Source organism: Ruditapes philippinarum, unplaced genomic scaffold, assembly GCF_026571515.1.
Source record: "Ruditapes philippinarum isolate M1 unplaced genomic scaffold, ASM2657151v2 ctg23_1_1_1_1, whole genome shotgun sequence".
Lineage (NCBI taxonomy): Eukaryota > Metazoa > Mollusca > Bivalvia > Venerida > Veneridae > Ruditapes > Ruditapes philippinarum.
The window spans coordinates 278,951-303,491 of NW_026864815.1; the positions used below are offsets into that span (position 1 = coordinate 278,951).

General features: G+C 31.7%; 1 protein-coding gene across 1 annotated transcript in view; it reads left to right on the forward strand.

Moving 5' to 3' along the window:
- The window catches only part of LOC132726932 (uncharacterized), a 140,483-nt gene that overhangs the window by 2,320 nt on the left and 113,622 nt on the right, over positions 1–24,541 (forward strand). Inside the window, exons 5-11 of the mRNA XM_060712346.1 lie at positions 34–122; positions 3,387–3,433; positions 3,824–3,878; positions 5,815–5,881; positions 6,254–6,338; positions 6,748–7,034; positions 11,404–11,458. Of these exons, the coding sequence (XP_060568329.1) occupies positions 34–122; positions 3,387–3,433; positions 3,824–3,878; positions 5,815–5,881; positions 6,254–6,338; positions 6,748–7,034; positions 11,404–11,458 (685 nt within the window). The remainder of the gene's footprint in view (positions 1–33; positions 123–3,386; positions 3,434–3,823; positions 3,879–5,814; positions 5,882–6,253; positions 6,339–6,747; positions 7,035–11,403; positions 11,459–24,541) is intronic.

The window sequence follows — 24,541 nt, forward strand, 5'->3', positions numbered from 1 at the left end:
TATGCACATTTAGAATTATTTCTTTTATTTTAGACGGTGCATCTTGACCTGGCGGGTACGCCAGTTCACATAGATTCCCTAGATAACATTACATTACGTCACTCGCCATCTAAGGTGTCCAGGTGATTATTAAAGAAATCTTAATCTGTTAGAATCATCATTATCATTATCATCATCATCATCATTATCATCATCATCATCATCATCAATTAAACGTTACCACATAACACTTAAAGCACATTCTGTCATTTAGTTATTTACTTCATCGATATGCATGTAAGTAATCTTTACAAAGTGTCTGTCAGACAAGAAATATGCCTGCATTTTTCGGCGAGGCTGTATTAAAAAACCATCCAATCTACATTAATGTTGTGACCAACTCTAATACCAATGGTATGAATAGTTTCAGAGCTTCTAGCTTGATAACTATGTTAACCATTGGTTAGAAAATAAGTAGTTATTAAATTCAAGTTCAAGACATAATAACAATTAATAGTTCAGATATTTAATCAGTGATTTACTTTTCCTTTAACTATTATTTCAAGATTTCATTTTTGCCAATCAGGTGTTCCGTTAATAAATTTATCTTTGCAGTATATTTGCTAAGCTGTTGAAAATTTTCAAAAATGCGTCGAAATGATTTACCTAATAACAGATTGTTTGCTATTCACAGATTGTTTGCTATTCCATCCCGGTGCTAAATCTAAATATCAGTCAATCCCAGTACGCGATCAAAAATTTAGCCAAACTGATATGTAACCACACTTTTACCTGGACTTTTGAGAGGTTATGGGTTCTTATTCAACTATAAAATATGAATATATTATATACAAGTATACATGTATATAAACATTTCAGAAATGTTTAAGTATATTTTACCTTAACATTGATTTAGTATATCATTGCCTTTTTAATAATTGGCTTTGAATTTGAATCTTTAAGGCATTTTCACCGATTATTTTGAAACTCACAGTAAAACTTTTGTAAAAAATGATTAAGAGCCTACCAAACATGCCAAATGGATCGATTGTCTAAATGGTAACAACTGTAAACGAATACTTAATGATACCATTTATATTTGCCTGCGTGTAGTTAAATTTTTGTATCATCAATTAAAGAAAGAGTTGTTTATTATTTTTGTGATACTGATAAAGAATTCAAACAACTAAGACCAGCCTTATAAAATACTAGTATTCAATCTTTTTCCTGTGACAAAAATGTGACACAAAGTACGAATGATACGAATACAATTTTAAATAAAACAACAAAACAAAACTTCAATATAATCATTCAAAACTAAATTTATTGCAAAATAAATGTTTTTATGGTCACTTACAAGCTTAATGGTGGGTTTCATTAGGTCTTTAGTTATAGGTTAAAATATATCGGGTTCAAAAAACCGTACTAGTAAGTACAATCAGGTTCTCGTTAAAAGTAAGTACAATGTAATAATTTATGCTAATTAAGTCCGCCATTTTAAAGAAGAAAAAATTCATAACAATTTTCAACAAGCAATTATCATAGTATTGCAAGCAATCCATAAGTCCCCTACCGGTAAGAGCCCAAGCAACATTCTGAAGGGCCATTCACTTATGTTTTCTATTTTAAGTAAATTTGTTGAAAAAGTTCTTTAAAAGTGATCACAGTGAACAGACAGACAGACAGACGGACTGAAGGACAGTCTAAAGTTATTTTTTAAACATCCCTGTTATCAAAATATAACATTTTAAAAGCAAAATTTAAAAAAAAAGGAGATAACGATGCCATACATGATGTGATTGTAACAAAGAACAATTAGTAATGAAGGTATGAATATTGAATATTTATTTTGAAATTGAAGTAAATGAAAGTTAAAAGAACAAATAGGAAAAATTAAAAGTTTAAGGAGGAGATAATTCTGGAAATATGGATGCTAGATTTATAAACCTTGTCATATTATAATGATGTGGGAGTTTGAAGAAAATTCTATCATGATTGAAGAAGTTGGAGTAAAAATTACCAATTTCTCAAAAAAAAAGTCTAAGTTCAAAAGGGGCATAATTCTGGAAATAGTCTTGCAACACTCACAAATGTTGAGTGATAATAAGAAACATTTATATGAAGTTTGAAGTAGATACGTTCAGAAAAAAAAAAAGTTATTAAAAAAACCAATGTTTTTTTTTCATGAAAATTTTAAGTTCAAGGGAGGTAATTCTGATAAATTGTGTGCTAAAGTTGTAAACTTTGTCACATATGATGTGGTTGATGACTAGCAACTTATTTTTAAAGTTTGAAGAAAATACCTTAAGAAATAAAGAACTTATAGTGAAAAAACTTAAAAACTAGAATCAGAAATCTTGAAATTCAGTCTATTTGTTGCCATAGCAACCAGAATTTTCAACACAGGAAGATAATAAAAGGATGTGCATAATTTCCATACTGCCATCTACCCATATGTCAAGTTTCATAAAAATATTTTCAATGCTTTTTGCGTTATCACTGGATCCAGGTTATGTGTAAAATCTGCCATATTTTCAGTCTATTTGTTGCCATAGCAACCAGAATTTTCAGCATAGGAAAAAAAGAAAAAGACGTGCATAATCTCCATACTGCCATCTATCCATATATCAAGTTTCGTAAAAAAATTTTTAGTACTTTTTGCGTTATTGCGGGATCCAGGTTATGTGTAAAATTTGCCATATTTTCAGTCTATTTGTTGCCATAGCAACCAGAATTTTCAACATAGGAAGAAAAAAAAAAAGACGTGCATAATCTCCATACTGCCATCTATCCATATACCAAGTTTCATTAAAATATTTTCAGTACTTTTTGTGTTATCGCGGGATCCAGTTTTGTGGACGGACGGACTGACGGACGGACAGACGGACTGACGGACAGACGGACAGACGGACGGAGGGTAAACCTATAGTTCCCTCCGGTAAACCGGTAGGGGACTAATAACCCACCATCCCACCCACATTCAGTATTCAATTTTTCACAAACTAATAAACATTCAATAACGTTTGGTGTTTGTATATAATTTTATATACAAATGTTTTTTGGCAATATTCTTAAAATCCAACCTTTAATAATTTTTGGGATACGTGTGTATATATTTTTATATACATTTTTCAAAAATGTTTGCTGCTTTGTATACAATTTTATGTTATATTATAACTTTATGTTTTTTCCGTCATTTATTATTAAATGGCCATTTCAATTTCAAAGTGTAGTTGTTATTCTTAAAAATTATGAAACAAAGAAAACTTCTTAAGGCAAAAATACAACAAATTAAAATGTTAACATAAATAGTAACTTTTATTGAAATAACCACGTCCTTTTAAAAAGATTTTATTATGTTGTATCGTAGGAAGTGATTTCTGAGTAGTATCATTGTATCTTTACAGTAAAACAATGGATGGGTTCGAAGAGATAAAAGAGGAACAGTCGGGAGGTAAACACACTCAAGTCTTTATGGGATTTTATGGAATTAAACAGATGGACAAGTAAATTTCACAACTACATGACTTTGATTTCCCTTATCCAAACGAATGGTCATTATATTTTCATTGCTGAAAAACATAGGCAAGTGTAAACAGCAATCAACCAGAATTACATTTAATGATAAGTATGTTTGCTTTGATTACCTTCTGAAAATCAGAACAAAACAAATTAAAAGAAAATAATTTCAATTTAAACAACGCTCCAGATAATAAGTAGTTTATTGTGAATATATTACATAAACAGATATTCGTGATGTAACGACTTGAGTTATGTATAGTGTGTAATATATCAAAAATAAATATATCCGGATGTATGCATTTTTTGATGTTTATATTTTCAGAATTTCCAAAGATCAGCTCTATATCAAGAAGTAAGCTGAAGATGACATCGAAAAGGTATATATCATCTTCAATATCATATTGATGATGCTGTGATATTTTTAACACACCTGAGGACAATGTCCTCATGTTGAGCTTTTGTGATGGCCCGTTGTCCGTCGTCCGTGCGTGCGTGCGTCAACAGTTTTTTAAAACAACTTCTCCAATTTAACCACTTGGCCAAATTTGTTGAACTTTGCAGGGATGTTCCATGCATAAAGCTCTACCAATGTTGTTAAAAGAATTAAATTCCATAAAGAACTCTGGTTGCAATGGAAACCAAAATATATCTTTTTACAAAATCTTAAAAAATCTTCTTGTAAAAACCGAAAAAGCTAGAGGCTCTTGGCATGAACATCTTCTGGCGGGTGTATACCAAGTTTATTCAATTAAAGCCCTAGGGTCAAAATTGGCCCCGTCCCAGGGGTCATTGTTTCCTTATAAGTATGTAGTTAAAACCTAAAAATCTTCTTGTGAAAATCCAAAAGAGGTAGAGCTAAGATATTTGGCATGAAACATGTTCTAGTGGATGTATACCATGTTTGTTCAAATTAAATCCCAAGGGTCAAAATTGACCCCGCCCTCGGGAGTCATTGATTTTCCTTATATGCAAAATTATAGTAAAAACTAAATAAAATATTCTTGTGAAAATCCAAAGAGCTAGAGCTTAGTTATTTGGCATAAAACATGTTCAACCAGATGTCTATAAAGTTTGATCAATTGAAAGCCCTACGGTCAAAATTCGCTTGCCCCCAGGGGCGTTGATTTTCCTTATATGTATATAGTAAAACTTAAAAAAATCTCCTTGTGAAAATCCAAAAGAGGTAGAGCTTAGATATTTGGCATGAAACATGTTCTATGTTTGTTGTAATTCAACCCCTAGGGTCAAAATTGGCCCTAGGTCGACAGTTCATTCCCCAGCCAGGTCAATGTTTCTTTTTATTCTCTTTTAATGTCATATTTTTATAAGCTCATCTCTCACTTAGTGACAGGTTAAACTGTTTAATAAAATGGCTGCCAGTGCTTAAATTTGAAAACAACGGCATCTAAACAACATCTAAACCACTGGTTCAGTTTTGAAATAATTTTAAACAAAAATTTCCTTGGTGACAGTACACAAAAAATTGTTCAGATTAAGCTGTCACTTGTTTTCAAATTGTGCTTCTGGCGGGGGTAAAAAGGGGTCCACTTTGACTTTATGAACTATTTCTCAGGTGAGCGACCCAGGGCCCTCTGGGCCCTCTTGTTTCATATTAATCATGTGTTTAGACTAGATGTAAGTTTCATTTATAACTCATTGAGTTTTCTTCTTAAAGCGTAAGTCGTATACGTTTCAACGACAAGACCAGTCATACTTAGCAATGACTTTCACGCACAACTTATTTATATAAAATCAGTCATATGTACATATTTGGTGATTAAAATACAAGCAGATATGCATTTACAGGTAATTTACAATTTCATAAATACAAACTGTGCTCATCCTAGTTATAGGAACTGTACTGAGGTCGAAAAGCAAAACGCTTGACATTCTAAAATAGATACATTGTAGCAATTAAAATGAAGAAAAAAGTCTGTGAGTGATAATAAAGAAATATACTAAAAATTTATTTGAGTACATTTCTCTGTAACGCATTTCATTATTAGGTCAGTTTGCACAATAAGAATGATTATTCTGGGAAAACGGGATGAAGGAATGATTTGAAAAATTGCACAAGGTTATTGGTCCAGACATCAAAATAGTAAATAATTCTCGGAAAAAGCGTTTCCAACCCCGACATGTCAAAAAACATCATAGGTGTCATTTTAGCTAATGAAAACTGGTAATAATTGAAATACAAATTTAAAAGGCTTAAGGATTGATTTTATTGAAACAATTTGTGCTTCATGTTCACTGTAAAATGTATAATCAACTATCATAAACAGCTAAAGGTATTTTATTTACCTATTACAGGAAACACAATGAATGGGCTAGTCATAGTCTACGTGACATGCAGAAAGATACACTGACTGTACGGCAGGTTGGTAGACAATGTGACATAATGCACGATAAAACAGTGAAAAAGCATTTGTTTCTTTTCTATGTCTGGCAAATATGCTTTATTTTTACACCCGTCTTTTGGCATCATTAAATATCAAGGAAAGGATTATAGTAAACTTTTGATTACAATGTTCCTGAAAGTGTTGAAAACTGAAACACAACATACAGAGAAAAGCAAGAACAGAGATATTTGATATTGGTAACAAGTTAAGATTTAAAGACACAAGTGAACAAATGAAAGTAAACTGAACGGTTGAAATTCACCCAAATTTTTTTTTGGTATGGATATAACCAAATATTTTTAATGTGTCTATAATTAACTCTTTGCAATATCAGAGTTTCTTTTGAGCAGGTACCTCCAGAGAAAGTGCCGCTGCAAAAAGTGGAGAAAGAGATACAAAGTCATCTGGCATGTGTTCATTCTATAGAAAATAAATGTAAGATATTTGTTGAGCATACAACTTTTCCATATTGTTAGGTTAACTGTTATGCTTTTAGGGCAATTATTTGTTAAGAGGCTTGTGTGAAATGCGTGTTCATACAAAAAATCTTTGAGATTAAAAAAGAGTCAAAGTTACCTTCATTTTGTTAAATTCAATAAATATTTTTCAACACCTAGTGATAAAGTTCTAACAAACTGTCTTTAAAACAAGAATAAGAACAACAACAACAACAACAAAAACAACAACAACAACAACAACATCAACAACAACAACAACAACTTCAATAACAAGAAATAAAATCATATGTTTGTAAATCGACTAATAAAATAAATTGAAATTTTAAATCAATGCGATCTCATTAACTCTTTTAAGAAGCAAATTCATACATTTATGTTTTGTTTAGATGACAGAAATAGAACCGAATGTGTGCACAATTTACGAGAATTGATTTATTCCCTGAAGAGAGAAGACTTCTTAGATTTCGGCACAAAAGCCCTTACACGCACCTGTGAAGTTAACGACGTTTTATGTCAAGACGAAAGAAATCTTTTCATAGACATTATATCACATGAAGGAAGCGTTGATGCTCAGTTATTAGTTCTTAATTTGGTTATGCGTAGGCCAAATGTCACTGAAGAGGACTTAAGAAGATGCTTATTCCATGCAATAGCCTTAAAATCACCGGCATTTGTAAGTTAAAACTATTCTGATTCATTTATAAAAAACAATTACGTTTCATTTAAAATGAAACCCTGATGTTATCACCGCAACAGAGTCTTGTTTTACAAGTGAAAGCTTTCCAACATCCCCACTGTACACAATCTACCGTAAGGATTGACAAACCGGAAATGGAAGTGGTGTACTAATACTTGTAAAACATAACTTTATATCATGTGAACAACCAAAGATAAGCACTGTCTGTGAACTTTTATTGGTGAAGTTAGAATTTAAAGGTAACGAACCATTTTACATCGCATCCTACTATTAATCACATGAAAACGACACAAAAATACACTTGAATTTGAAAAATCACTAGACTTAACAAGAAATCTTAAAGGCACAAAACTATTCTTGGAGATTTTAACCTTCTCAAACCTACATGGGACTCAGAAAATATGTATTGTTACAAATCTGGCTCAAGTTTAAACTCTACATATGATAAATTTATTGAGGTCATCAAAAATCATAGCCGTACTCAAATTGTAAATGAAAACACAAGACATGTCAATAGTTTTGATCTCTTCTTAATCTCCAACTACACACTTGTCAACAAAACAGAAATCTTATTACAGGACTATCAGATCATGACATCATCACAACAACTGTACATGCAAGACCAATTATACTCAAACAAAAACCAAAAAACTGTACAATCTACAAAAAAGCTAACTGTCCTGAATTCAAAAATTATATGCAGATACTAAGTCAAGAAATCATAAATAAAGTTGATACTCTTTCAGTTGAAGAACTACGGACTCAATTCAAATCTGCAATTGAAATTGGAATAAATTGGAATAAGTTCCAATAAAAAGAATAGGGTCATTGAGAATGTGTCTGACAGTTTATTTCTGATAAAATGGACGTACACATTCTCAATGAAAACAAAGTGAACGTACAAACTAACCATTATACTACGAAAATTAATGACATGTTTCAGGAAATTATTACTATAAATTAAATAGCAATAAGCGTTATCATTCAAACTGCTAGAGAAAACATCAAAATTAATCAGTGTAACATTATTTCTGAGACTGTTTACAAAATGTCTAAATCTATGTCTTTCATATTTTATATTTTTCCTTGAATTAAAGTAATGTGTTACATTTCTGACTGTTTGGCTGTATGAATTTTCTTGACGGATTGTTGTCTCGTATATGTTTTGTAATTCTTCTCCTCCCAGATGTTATAGGAGAGTTTTTCTTTCTTTCGTCTTTTGTTATTCCGCTGCATGTCTATAATATTCAAAACGTTTGAAGTAATTTTTTGTCCCATGAACCGGATTAGTTGGTACTTTGCCCAATAACTTTGAAAGGCTGTGGCGTTGTTAGTTCAAAAGATGCCATCTTGAGATAATTTATATAAATCCTTCATTCTTGAAAATAGCCACACGTACTTTATCACTGAGGTAATTATTAACAAGTTCTCGAGAATAAATTGAATTAGTGAAAAGTAATATCCAATCATCCTCGTCGCCAATGTAATGTCTGCTATATTATAGTTACTGGACAAGCATGGGTAGATAGATGAAACAACGCAGCCGTTCGGTTTCTAAATCTATTTACTTATGATACTACAGAGAGGTGATGCCAGGTGAATTTAGGCGGGGCTTATCAGCTAGTGGCTAATACTGGCTGACCAACAGCGAGTTAATATGTTACAATACCAAAAACTAAAAAAACAACATAAATCAAATCATGAACTAAGAGAAAAATTAAAAGAAAAACTGAAAGCACTCATCAAAACTCAAATTAAAACAACTTACAACCAAACACTTGGAACACACTCTAGAACTTTAGATTTTGATGAATGACATTTATCCCACTGACACTTAAACTAAATTTTCTACTAAAAATTTATACTCCAGCCTAAAAAGTACTAAGCAAGATTTCCAAAATGTAACAACTCTCAAAGAACAAACAACAGGCTAGTTTGAATCTAACAACTTTGACAAGGCCAATATACTTAACAGGCAATTCCAATCAGTTTGTTTTCTCAGTGCCTCTCCACTGCCTTAAAAAACTTGCCTGCAAAAACTATAATAACTTGACCCCATAAAATAATGTAAGTACCCAAAATAGATGATATAGCTGTCAGCAAGTCCGGGGTGCTGAAACTCCTTGCCAACTTAAAGATAGCCAAAGCTGCAGGGCCATACTTTGTTCGGCCAGTTGTCCTCAAAGAACTGAGGAATGAAATTACAGATACCATCACAATTTTATTACCAAAATCTCTATCCTCTGGTACAATTCCCTCTGACTGGAACAAAGCCTATGTTTGCCCTATTTACAAAAAGGTGACAGCACATACCCAGCCACTTACCGACCGATTTAATTTACTTGTATCATTTGCAAAACGCTTTGACACATTGTTGCTTCACATCTCTCTTCACATTTCAGTAATCACAATATTCTTTTCGACCTACAGCATGACTTCAGAGAGAAACGTTCATTTGAAACAAAGGAATTGCGTTCGCTGAACGCCGCCTTTCCTTGTTGATTTTGTTTATCATATTTTATTGAACTCGCAGACTCCTATGTCAATAACATCTCAGCAGGCAAACAAACAAATTTTATTCTCATTGACTTTAGCAAAGCCTTTGAACAAGTAGGTCACTGTAAATTAATCCTTCCCATTTAAGAAAACGATGTCTCCACACAAATTCTCAATTCCTTCCTAATAGATCAGAGCCAAACTGTCGTACTGGATTAAGAATACTCTACAGAAGTCCCTGTAAATTCTGGCGTCCCCTAAGGCTCTTTCATTAGCCCACTCTACTTTCTGATTTATATAAATGAACTTCCATCTTCTGTCTCCAAGTCTTAAATTCGCAATTCATTCAGGAGGATCTCAATAAGATGCAAATATGGGAAAAGGAGTGGGACATGAATCCAACCCATCAAAATGCCATGTTCTTCACATTACTAAAAACAAAAAGTCATCAACAACTAGTACTTCCTTCATGGCCAAGCTTTAACATCAGTTCAAAGCTCAAGATACCTTGACCTGTCCGCAAACCTAAACTACAACACACACATCTCAATAATTACACCAAACACAAGCAAAAACCTAGGATTCATAAAACGGAATATAAATACAAAAAATGAAAAAGTAAAACAAATAGCTTATAAAACCCTAGTAAGATCCATGCTAGAATATGCATTAACTGTTTAAAGCCCCTACACACAGTCAATCATCCAAAAAATAGACAAAAAATATGCTGGGTATAACACGACTACTCCGCTTTGTAATCAGTTTTCAGCCATGCAGAAATATCTCGACTGGCGTTCACTCGAGCATCGCAGACTAGACTTTAGACTAACATATTATGTTGTTTTTTTTAATTTTCCATAATCTGGTAGCCACGTACCTTCCCATGCACATTAAATAATTCCATCTAGGCTTGCTAGACATATGCAACCCTCCCTCTTAGGAAAATACAGGTTACATAAGACTACCAAAAGTTCTAGTTTTCTCCCACCATATCACATTTTGGAACCAGCTCCCAAGGAATATTGTCGCCCTGCCTAAACTAGTTCAGTTCAAACCGGCAGTGGATAGAGTATTAGTTGACTTGTTGTGTTTTTACTTTTAATTTTTTTTTCACTCTTACTTATAAAAACAGTTTAACAATGACTTGAAGTTTTCAATGTCTCTCACTGTCCTGATAATGTTCATTCTCAGGTTGTTACTTTCCCTTTCACTAACACATCCGAAGTGTACTATTCCTGCCTATAACTCTCGCGAGATGGGTTGGCATTACTCAGAGAAATATTTAAGATGATATGTTGTATTGTTTTATAACTGTTTCTGTTTTATTTTATGATCGTCTTCCATGTTTTCATTAAAGTCAAACAAGCATCATTTTTAGAGTATTTCAATTTGGTCCATGCGAAAACTGAAATACCGCATACGTGCATGTGAAATTAACGATATCTAGCATATATTGCAATTCCGCTCGGAATATCCGTCCCGAGTTACCGCCCATGGGAGGTACGCGAGGGACAAATATTTGAATCCGAACCACAAATCTATGTCAGATATTTTTCTTGCATATTTCACCGTAACTATTTACTTACTGTATAAATTCACAACGTTCATAACGTTATAACAGCAAAATATTGTCATCTAAAAGCACGAATTCATTCCAAAATGCAAAAAATGGCGTCATATGTAGTTGGCACATGCGACTCATCCGGCACACATCACGCAAGATAAAGTGTCTAGCATGAATGAAACTAACGGAAACACCAGTCTGATAATTATGCAAGAATTAGTCTTCTGTTATGAATTCAAAAGGGATATGTTGAAATGAACGTAATTGATTATATAATATTTTTAGGAAATAGTCCAGCACATTGAAGAGCTTTGTTTTGATGACGATGCAAAACCCGGAGGTAATTAAATTTGATACTATTTATAAATATTTAACATGTATATCCAAATAAAATTCACTTCATCATACATTGTTTTCGAAAGTAAATTAATATGAGTGGTGAACAATATTTATGATTCGTAAGAAACTTATTTAAAAAAATACATTGACGTGTGGTCTTGTTGTTTTAAAATGGGATGTTGTATTCCTTTACATTCATTTCCCACGTACTCCAATTAATGTGTCATTTTGGAATAAATAGAAATGCCCTGCTTTGTACATTTAGATGGCCTTAATAACCAGGACATTTAATATGTAACATTCGCAATTCTGAACCGTCTTGTTTTTCAGAGACACCTGGGTTAACAAAGACCAGGAAGAGAGCATGCTTAACACTTGGAGCCATGGCTCAATCACTACATGACAAGAACATGACAGAGTCTGACAGAATTGTTGAGAAAATTGAAAACTGGCTCGATCATCACAATGAAAGTAAATGTTTAATATAACTTATACATGTGTGAACAATGTTACACTTCTCGAATTTAGATTGGCCTAAGCACTTTGTATAAAGTGAAGCACAAAGAACAATATTTTCTACAACGTAAACCGTTAAATACGTGTATACATAAAATCTTATATTGCGTTTTTGTTCTTTATAGCTCAGTTGAAATAACATAACTTCAAAAAAATTTAAAAGTAATTATACTTTATACTTTAATTACATTTTATTGCGTATCGTGCTTATGGCCGTTAAACATCGGATGTCATCTTTTTACGAGCTTCTTTATCCGCCCGTCAATGAAAAAGTGCCAAGTTGCTGTTTTTTTATGAACTTGTCGTCAATAAAAATTTGCGTTATAATAAATTAGTTATTTGTCACTGGATATATGAGGAAATATATCCAGGTTGACTTATACATTTACATTACCCTCGGAATGTTTATCTCATTCAGACTATATTATTTGCTTAATCTTGTCAGCAACTTGTATGATTAATTGTATAATGCTCTACAGTTATTGTCGGATGATGCGGTGATTATCTGATAATCTTTTTTCACAAGAATATACCAATAAAAAAACGTTCGGAAAAAGTACTTCCTCCTATTTAAGCAAATAGAATTGTATACTTTTCTAACATTCTATCACGCCTTACATATTCATTTTATCATTCTGTGTATTGTTTTTATTACAGACAGAACGTTGTCAGAATCTATAGCTTACACGTCAAGATGTTTAAGCAACGTTTTTTTATTGGTCGATTAGAACCCTAGATCCGGCAAAGCCTGTTTTTTGGTTTCTTATTATAATAATCAACATAATCTTAAAGAATAGTTTAAGGTGAAATAAGGCAGAAAGATGAATTACCTTTTCTATTTTATCATGTTTTGACATATTTGTTTAAAACCCCCCACTAAATTGTCAACATTTACAGCAAGATCAATGAATATTGTAAAACCAAGAGAAAGACGATCTATAACTCAACATGATATGCCAGCTAGAAAACATATTGAAACAAAGATGGTCCTCATTCAGAGTCTTGGAAACGCAGGCAAATCTAGATCAATCAAGCACATCAAGTCATACATGGAGCCTAATGTTGGTGTTACCGCATGGCGCCGAGCTGCTATACATAGTCTTAGACATTTCTCATGTAACGAAGTAAGTCTATAGCAAGGCTGGTATTGGAAACACATTATAATTTACAGCAAAATATTAAATGCTTACTTTGTCCTCATATGTGTTCAAACATAGTTATTCTACCTGCTTTCTATGATGTATAACTCATATTTTATTAAAAGCCTCGAAAGAGTCATTTTCATAAGTTTAGGTATAAGTATATATAAATAAAAATATTTACCCAAACATGACATACATGCATATTTGTATATGCATGTTTTTCGTTTGCAACTTCAGTCCATGAAACGTGAAAAGTTGTTCTAGCGTTAACAGGGGTAACAAACACCCACAACTTAAATTTGTATAAATCAAACACTCAAACACTAGACATTTTATTGCTAAAAAAAAGAAGTATTTTTCCTATGCAAATGGATATTTATTTTAACATTGTTTGTTGTTGTTACATTTCATGCTTGTCAATATTCAGAGTGCACATGCACTTTTAACAAGTGCTGTACATGATGACGACGAGGTTGTACGGAAGACGGCAACAGATATTTTAAAGAAACATCCACGGAGTGATAACTTTACTATCGAGCATGAAAATGTTGTGTTAAGGTAACCGAGATGTTGACAATAAAAATGTAAAAACGTGCAATAAATAGATCATATGCTGATGGTTTATCAAAAAAGAAATAAAATCAGTTTCATTTAAAATGCAAATATGTATAATCATGTATAATCCGAGTCTGTAATACGAATAAATAATTGATTACTTATCTACTGTGTTAGATAATAATAATTCACAGCTTTCTATTTTATTCTGTTTGTCTTTTACACTTATCTAATCTAATTTTCACTATGAATTTATATATGACATTGCAAAAGATAAAAATGTATAGAAGTATATGAGTTTATTATATCACTTGTCAGTTGTTTAATTATTATTTATTTATTTTGCTCATCATCCTCATCAGCAGCATGGTAAAATGGTCATAACAATTTGCTTCATATGGTATCATATTTTCTGTAAAGTGTTTCAACATAGTGTGACTCATCAGGGCTAACTATGATTTACTGATTTGCTAAGAAATTTATCAATATGTAGTCTTTATAATACGGTAATTATAAATTGAACTCTGATCTTTGCGTTAGCAAATGATAAGAAATATTACATTTGTGATTTATTACTTAACATAATTATTTATATATTGTACACTTTCAAAGAAACTTTACTAACATTGTACTGTTAGAAACAATATTTATTCATCCTGACATTAAAGGTGCCAAAGAAGGAATTTTAAGTTTGACGTTGAATAATGTAAAACCTTATTTTAAGTTTAATTTAGTGTATTTAATTCTGTATTACTACCATAGTATTTCCTGTGAGATGTATGCAGTATAATATTTGAATTGATTGTAGTGCTGATGCAATTCCATAATAAAATATATACATGAAACACATATCAAAACAACTATTAATACTGTGAGACTTTGTAAGTTAATGTATTCTAGCATTTTATTTTTGCATTACAATTGTGATAACTAATGAATTCCCTTTTCAGCAAGCATTACAGTTATCCTATTGTTTCTCGTGTAAGACGAAGTTTATTGCAGACTTTGGAAGAGGGTATCCACGTTCCTATCAAACTGCCGGGTATTGAATGGGACAAAACGATCGGAACTAAAGATATTGGAGCCAGTTTTGGTCTTCATATTCGAAATATGCTTGATCTTAAGCTAGGTACGATTAACTGCAATTTTATCTTAACATGATGTTTTACATCTAGAACACTGAAAATAGGCAATGTGTGTTGACAATAAAATACGTAAACAATAACTATTCTTACGATGTCAAAATAAATGTACCATTTTTTTGAAAACTACCTACCATCTAATATTGTTTTACTGAATGTAGAAAGTGAAATGAATAATAAGTATTTCTAACCCCTAATCTAGTTTTCTTTATCTTTTTGTTTTGCTATTAAGCACTTCTCAGCGGCCATTTCAAAGTAGACCTCTACGATGGGGCTTACGCTAACGCTCATTTAGGACTGATCGGCTATAAAATAGATATAATCGAAACCTTTGTTTGCTTCAAAGGTCATATTGCGTATGATCTCAATGTATTGAAGGTAAATATGTTTATAAGTACTTCAATAATAAACACAAATATGAGTTATAAAGACAATATATTAGACTCCATTGAGGTTTAAGACATGGCTGGACTTGAAGTATCGTTTTTAAGATTATTTTATCATTTGATGAAAACCTAGACCAATTACTTGTGTGTAACATTTGAAATCATTCGCTCACTCCTTCTTCCAAAGAATAATCATTTAAAGTTTAACATTTTATGTCTTTAGACCATTGGACCTCTATGGAACTATTTTACGACTTTCATAATTTTATTATTAGCACAGGATGTAATTAAATTAATACCAACTATGTAAATGGTCTCTTTTAACATATTTTGATATCATTAGGTTAACTCAATCTTATTTAATACCATATAGTTTACTTTTTTTAAATAGCTTGAATAAATTTAAAGTTAATCCTCAGTTTTGATAAATATATATATATATATTTGGATGTATCCTCTGTTTTGAATTAAAAGTATCAAAGCAATTCGGGTTTTATATATTATTAATGTTTACATGTTTCTTGCAAACGAGTCCAGTTATAATAAGGCGAAATTAAACTATTTCAAGCTGCAAAAAACGCTCATTGAAGATTTACATGTCAATACATTTCAGGACTTTGGTATAAACAGCTTGTCGGACTTGGTGCACATTTTTGACAAAATCCTCGCGAAAATTGTAAATCCCATAACCGATGCTGTCATAGGATTTCACGAAATCATCATGCCCTTTAAAGGTATCCTCAAAAAGAGAATGCGCGGGTGGGGTCAGTGATATACCGGTAATCGCTGTCTTGTCTGTCCGTAAGCCTGTTTATCTGTCTGTCCTGACAAGCATATGAACCCCATTCCGTCCATTCCGTCAGTAATCTTAGTAATAAAAAGAGAATGAATCCACATAAACTGTTAAACTGGTTTATGTGGAAAAATTGCAAATAAAATGTAAGAAAAAAACCATAAACCCCCAAGTTTTGGTACTTCCGTCCATCCGTCGCATTTTTGTTCTGATGAAAGCTTGAAACGCATCGAAAGAAAAAGATTACAACTGCACACAGTAAGAGAGACAAGTGAGAGAAATATATATTAGTACCTTGCTTGATTTCGTATTATTATTATTTTCAATAACTGTACTTAAAGGTACTTACTGCTTCTTCCCTGGAGTGTAACTTTATAATCAGTGAAAATAAGAAGAAGTGCTATGTAACCCATTGGACCATGTAATCATTAAATGATTTACTGGAGAAAAAAAACATACACACAAGATTGATACACTATTAGAAATGATTATGTATATGCACAAGATATATTCTTTTACTATGATAACTCAAACTAGGATCAATTTTAAAACAATGCTAAAATAAGAAATATTTTTTGTTATCTAGGTCGAAGCCTTACAAACATTGTAAATGCGGTTGTTAAGGTCGTGAAGAATCTACCAACTATGCTTGGAGTTGTAGATCAAAGGCTAAAGGAATTTGTTGTAGAAATATTTGACATTGCTGGATCCTCTGTTATTGAAGAAATAAAAAATATTATACAAAATGTCCGCAATTTCGTAGATCTTGTTAAGCAAAATGTCTTAAAGTTTTACAATGTAAGTAATGAATAATTGTAATACATATATACATTTTTTATGTCATTCAACTTGAATATATAATAATAAAAGTAATTACAATACAACCCGTGGGCCTATTAGGTTTAGAACTTTTGTTAAACAAGTATATTTCTAAAATTCTGTATCATAATTTGAAGTGAATTTAAACAGTTTTAAGCTAATATATAGAGGTGCATTTCTGAAGCAGATACTCTAATGATGCAGTAAATGTGTTATTTCTCAGCTGTTTTATAGTTAGCGTTGAAGAATACAAATGTTGACTATTACTTTTTAACCGCTTCACGTTACAAAATAATTTATCTTAATATTTTAGGATATCGTCGACGCTGTTACTCTAGGACTTCCTTATATATCGAAAAAAATTAGTGACGCATTTATCCTTATTATTCAATCGTTAAGGCAACTGCCGAACAACCCTATTCAATCAATGACATCGATGACAAGGGCCATAGCAAAGTAAGATATACTTTTCTTTAATAAAGTCATAAAGAAGTAAAACTGAATGACAGTTCACACAATATTAAGGTCCATAATAATATTAAATCTTAGGCTATGTTAAAAAAAATAATTTGTATATCAGGTTTCAATTTTTATAAATAATGTTGAAAAGAATGCATATCTTTCACAATTCAAAAACAAACGAAAGTTCTATTAAAACTTATTTAAGAATTCGAGTATACGTATAATCTAAATACGACTAAAAATCTTTATAGAAGGAAATTCAGGAATAAAGTCAAATATTTATTCTTTACTTTAATTTAGCATTAAGATGGCGGTAACAATGTTTGTGGATATAAAGAATACAGTGGATGACGCATGTATGTTCTTAAAAGGTAAATCATATGTTATAACTAATTTAGACAAAAAGGTAACACAATGTTAAGTTTTTCAATAATCCTTTAAATAATAAAATCTGACAGCCATAAAAATGCTTTGAATTGTAACCAATATCCTTAAAAGAAGCAAACTGCATATTCGAGAAAACACATATTCCTTTTAACGTGTGTCAGTTTATGTATTCAGTTTGTACTGTTTTAATTCAGAAAAAATAACTTGCATGCTTAACAACATTTTAGGTCGTACTGTTGAATGGTTGAACACAGCTAAGCAGATACCTAGTATAATCAGGCGACTTAGTGAAGTTCTTAAGAAACTTGTAAAGTCCATTACTGGTCGCAAGCGTCGTGACCTGGGGTCAAAAATGTCCGCCGCCCTAAGTGATGGCATTGGAGACATGGTAACATTACTTACTGATAAAACTAATAATGCTTCTAAGTAAACACATTGATATGAAAATCAAGTCAAACAAAAGTGACTGTTTTAAAAACTTATATACAGGTAATAAAGAATTAATCATTACTTAAAGTATTGAGTAGAATACATTAAAAAAAAAAGATTACAACTTAATTCATATACCAGATGTTTATGACTTTGTTTGTAAGATATTTTTATTATATATTAATATTATAAATTGAACAATCAGTTGGGTTTATCGACTACCATTTCGTGATATTTGTGATTAAATTATTCTTTTTTAACTCCATTTTATATAAGCAAATTACAAAATATATTTCATTTTACTTCATAATATATGGATTTGAAAATAAGCTTGATACTCAACTCCTTTCCATGATGTATTTTCATTTAATATGATCAGAAAATTCTATATATCAGTATATCTATATTAGTAAATTCAGTAGCAAAATTTGTACTTGTATGATTTTGTTTATTTTTCTGTTTCAAATATTTTTTTCAGAAATACTCACTTCACAACTTGGAAAGTAAATTGACAGCCAAATGGGACCATGTTCTTGCACCCTTAAAACCTTTAACTAATATTGTACAACCATTTGTTGATGAATTCAAAGCAATTATGGACCTGATAAAAAATGTAAAATTGTCTTACAAGAAAGTTAAGGAAACGTAAGGGATATAAAAATGTTTTTAATTGTGTTTCTATACTTTTTAAGAAATTGAAACGTATGTCAACTTATATTTTGATTCTTTTATTATAGTACCTTACTATAAATGTCATATTTCAAAGTTTGGTAAAATGTGCCACTTTTCTATTTTATGTGTGAATATTGGTTTCTCGGTTTAAAACTTATAGAAAAAACAAAAACAAACAAACAACAACAACAACAACAAACGACAAAAAAACAACAACAACAAAAAAACCCAAGACAAAACAAAGAATATATTTAATTTCAAGGCAACTGATTTAAATGTTATTTGATGTAATGAAACAAATTTTAAACTCGTTCAATTTACACAGAATTGAAATCAGCAAATCATTAGTACAGAAGGTATTTGGTCCCAAATTCCACAGAAATTTTCCAACTGGAAGGCGCAAGGCAAAAGAATCCTGTAAAGACGGGATATGGCCTACAACGACACAAGGCACATACCAAACAACTGGTGTTGACCTTGAGTTAGGAATGGGACAGTCGGTAAATATTGATATAAGCTTTAATTTGCTAAGCATGGAATGAATAATTTGAAATAACCAAATGCCATGTCCAATCTCAATAATAAATGACGTATACATTTAACTTTAAATTCAGGCAATGAATAAGCAAATGTTAAACAAAGATTGATATTTAATATGTACTACATGTATGTGACATTTAGGACACAATCAAGCATGAAATAACATTTGATATGAATAAAAGCAAAAATATGAAACATTGAGAAAAACTGATATGCAATGAGATGTGAAATGTAGTAAAAAGCGTGTTAAATCAAAATGTTCGCCTAGCAATGATACACAATGATCAAAGTAAACTCGTATTTTATTGATAGTCTGTAGATGGTATTATAACATAACCACCGTTTTCAAAATAAAGATACTGGAAATTTTGTTAAATTTGACCGATTTCTGGTAAATCAGTTATTATGTCCTGACATATCAGGATTAAATGAGATTAAAAGGATTAGCAAACATTTTCGTTTGTGCCTGAATTAATGCACGGAAGGGCACATGAGGTCTTCCATCAGTAAAGCTGGAAGTCGAAATATGACTTATACTGTGTCGGTGCGACGTAAAATCCAAACAAACAAACAAACAAACAAACAGCCAACTTTTTCTGGTTAGCGCTGTTTTTTTCTTCTTTTTTCCAAAAAAAAAAAAAAACAGACTTACTTCCAAACAAACATGTTGAATGGTTTAAATGTGGCCTTGACTTTAAATTGATCTTTACTGTCAAGGTCAAATTAATAAAATTCTCTTGTTACTTTCACTTTGTTATTTATAAATGAAATAATCAGACATAACGTCTCTTAAGTCAGAATCTGTATGTATATTAAATTCAAATTGACCTTGACTTATGTATGACCTTGACCTTGAAGGTCAAATTATTTCATTTTCACTGATATCATGGTTATTGACTGTAACTTGGTAATAAATAAGTGGATTATCTTTAACTTTGACAAAACAACCTTTGGACAAGACATTCGTAAAATCTGAGCTGACCCTGGCATTGCCTTTAAATGACCTTGACCGTCAAAGTATCAAATTGTGATTATATTTTCTTTATTTATTTATGGAAAGGATTCATACTTGGACAAAAAAAAGACTAGACTAAAAAAAGAAAACATATATTTTTTCTTTTATTTTCTTTAAAAAAAGGAAAAACCGTTTATCTATTTGCTTTTAAAATAACTAAAAAAGTCAAGCGTTGCCCCCGCCAGGCGCTGGCTCATGTTTTAATAGATTTGTAGGTGTAAAACTATATAATTAATAAATCTTTCCTTCAATAGATAGTGATGCCAGTGAACGGAATACTACACGTTGAGTCATTTAAAAATCGAGTTTTCGTTCAGCCAATAGATCCCGAGTTTATAGTTCTTGAGATCGTTATTGAAAACATAGACCCTAAGAAACACTTGGATGGAAAACAAGTGAAAGCCGGAGATAAAATAGGACGAGCTTCGAAGGCACCAACATGTAAACCAAATTTCATTCACGTGTCTGTACGGCAAACACAGGATAAAACTATTCCAGACGCAGATTATGACTATTCTGATCCTGGACCATTTCTGGATCGATTGGTCCCAAATCCAAAATGGATACAAGAATGTAATGACCACGAGTTTAGGTAAATTGTTAAATAGTATTTTCTCCATTAAATGAACAAGATAATATTGTTAAAATGGTGCAATAATATTTTTTTTGCAATAATAATCATAATATATGTTGATGTATTATTTTTCATATATGTTGATATAACATTTTAGGAACTTAAATTACAAGTTTCTAGCCTTTTTGTTTAAAGAAACGTGTGCCTTGCATAATCTTGTAAGGACCATGACTGGCTTTGATGTCATTTGATATGAAAAAGTCATAGACATTAACTGCTTTGCAAAGCATCACCGGCTGACTTTAATCATTATTAAACAATTCAAGCTGAATAAATAATACGTCATCATTTTAGGTTTTTCATTACTTTATCTCAAAGTCATATATGCATTGAAGAAGAAACATCTCTAGCCATTAGTTACACCAAAACAAACAAACATCATTCAATAACTATTTATACACAATATATTTTCACCTATTATTCATCTTTTATATGAAACAATTATAAACTACTGGTGAGCCAAAGCTCTAAACTAAATATAAACAACAGTATAAACCACCAACAAGCAGCCAAAAACATTTAGCCTCCATTTCAAAACAACTTAAAACAAATATTTAAAGATATATTCCACACATCTAAAACAAGAAAAAAATCAACCAATACAACTCAACTAATATAAAAAAACCAAACACAATACACAAGTTTAATTCAACAACTAATTACAAATCATGCAAGTCAATAAGAACAATTAATCACCGCAACAAAAATAAAACGCATTAAACTTTTTTTTTTCAAACAACAATAATTTAAGCTCATAATTATATACTACACAGCCATGTGGTAAAATGCCCCTTAACCTCGCATGATCATAAATTATTTGCTATCATATGGTATTTAGATGTACATGTATATCTAAACTGCAAGTGGCGGTGGTTTTAAAATAAATTTGAACATTTGAGCATGACAAATACTCTCCACCAGGAACAAAAATGTTGCCTTACAGTAATAATAATCAGATTAAACCGAATGATTTATTTATTGTTTATCTAAAGGTTTCTTGGTAAAACTTTTGAGTCTGGTGAGACAGACGAGGAAGAAGAACCCGAGAGTAAAAAAGAAAAAGTTGAAAGAGATAATCCAGATGTTGGTGAAGTAGACACTAAGCTAGAAAACAAAGATCCTGTATACAGGCCTGATGACACTTCTCTATATGATTCAACTTCATTTAAAGAAAGTCTGAAAAAAAGTTTTGAGGAGCAAGCCAAGAAATTTACTAATATTTTCAAAACGGCTTTATATGGAAAGGACGGGTAAGCGTATCAATTATGTATCTTGTCGAAAAAGTAAAATATATGATACATTTTTAGAAAACTAGTTTATTTGAATATTTCTAAAGATACTAAATAATCTAAATTACCCATAATTACAGCGGAAAGTTGTTGGTTTACCTTACGTTTTTCTGTCTTATCTTTTCTTGGGTCAAAGATGAGGTCCGTATGGTAACGGACGAAATAATTTGTGACAAATTTTAATTATCATTAGGTAGACCTCAATTACTCCTTTTTAGATTATTTCAGGCACAAGTGGGGTCAGAAAATGATGCCAGTCATTGACCTCTACACATACTAGTACATTCAGATTTTTGATAATTCAAAAAGCTATCAGGTGTGAATATGAAACCTGCAATGAGTTTATTTGTTGCTTAGATTTTTATTTTAAATTAAAACTTTACATCAATTACCGAAGTCATAACGTTATTTTAACTTTGTTATACATCTTAAATAAAAAATAAAAAATGCGCGCTCTGTTTCTCAAAAAAAGATTTTCAAAGCATTTCTGTTTCGATTTTATCATTTTAGACCTAGAATTCCAAACATTTTGGACATAGTTAATGTGAACGAACAGACTGTTTATTGGGTGTTAGAAAACTTGGAACAAGGAAAACAACTCTATAATGACTTCAGCGATTTGGTTGACAAATTGGCAAGGTCGATGGTTGCTCCTCCGATCGGAAATCCAGCAACAATGTCCCTATCTTTTGTAAAGAAATTTATAAAATTGCAAGGCGTTACAGACTCTGTAATGTTTGGCGATGTCAGCAACGTAGCTGATAACCTGATGGAAACAGCTGGTAAAGGTAACGAAAAAACTTGATTTATGTAAAAGATGACACAAAACTTAAATATAGGTGATCTGATTGAAAGAACATTTATACCACTTTATCGATTTTGAGAAATATTGTCAAACACCTGGAGAATTAGTAAATCAAAATCTAATGAATAACATTACGTTCCATGAATATATTGAAATTATTATATTATTTAATGCATTTATATTGTTATTTATTTATTTTTCGCAACATGTTTAATTCTTTAAAGCATTTTATTATTTATTTATTTGATTAGGCTTACGTCACACCGACACAGTATATGTCATATGGCAACGTTCAGCTTTACTGATAGAGGAAGTCCTCAGGTGCCTACCGTGCAATAATTTAGTGAGTTATTTGAGTAGAACCACCGAGGTTCCTTAAGCTAGCTGGATAGCGTCCTCACGTGGAAAAATCCAAAGTCCCTGTCGAGAGAATGAAACCCACAGCGGTGAAGTGCAAGTGGTTTGAAGTAAACGACCTTAACCACTCGGCTACTGACGCCCCACTTTAAGTATCTTTAACAAAATTTAGATAAAGAGTCAAAAGAATATCATCTTATAACCAAAATTGTTTGAAACTACAAAAAGGATACCTTTCGTGGGTTATGATGCAGTTACTTTATTATACAGTTTGCCCGATGTTTAAAGGAAGAATTGCTGCTGGATTTGGTCATGTGTGCTCCGTACACGAGTGTTGTTTAGGAATCACATGCAGTGTACCCGTCCGATTCGGCGCTAAAACTCAGCACATTGAATTCAGTTTTGATATTCAGCCTAGTAACTTAAAACTAATACTTAAAGTAAATGGGACATCTCTTGAAGTTACAGCAAATGGTAAAGGTTTTTTTATTCTCGCATTGTATTTGATTGAAGTAGATTGCAATCAGTAGGCTACATTGTTCTTAAAGGTCAGTCGCATCACTGGATATGAAATAAAGTTTCTTGCATATCAGACAGGGTTATCTACCGTTCACACCGGTGCTAGAAAACTCTTTCTTACATCCCCCATGTAAGACAAGTCGCGTGCTTTAAACTACGTCATTGTCGCGCACCTTTTATGAATGAATTGCGTTCTAGGATTACGTTATTATACAGTTATGAATGAAGTTGTAAGTTCATACGCTACTATAAGATAAAAGTACGTAATGAGAATATCCGTTTTTTGTAATTTTTATCTAAAAGTAATTGATATGTAATATGCAAGAAAACGAATCAAACACTGGTTGTCTGTACAGACGGGAATATCTAGCTTTCGGGTAACTGTTTAGCGGAAACTCGGCATAGCCTTGTTACCACCGTAAACAGTTACCCTCGAGCTAGATATTCCGGTCTGTACCAACAGCCAGTGTAAGATTCTTATAGTCCTCTTCGAAGTCAAGTGTTTTTCAACAAAGAAAAAACCTGAATTATAGACACGTAGTTGAGGTCACTCTTAGATAATCTTGCGTGACTGCAGAGAGCCTATGACAAAATGAGTAAACTGCACAACCCTTTTGGAATT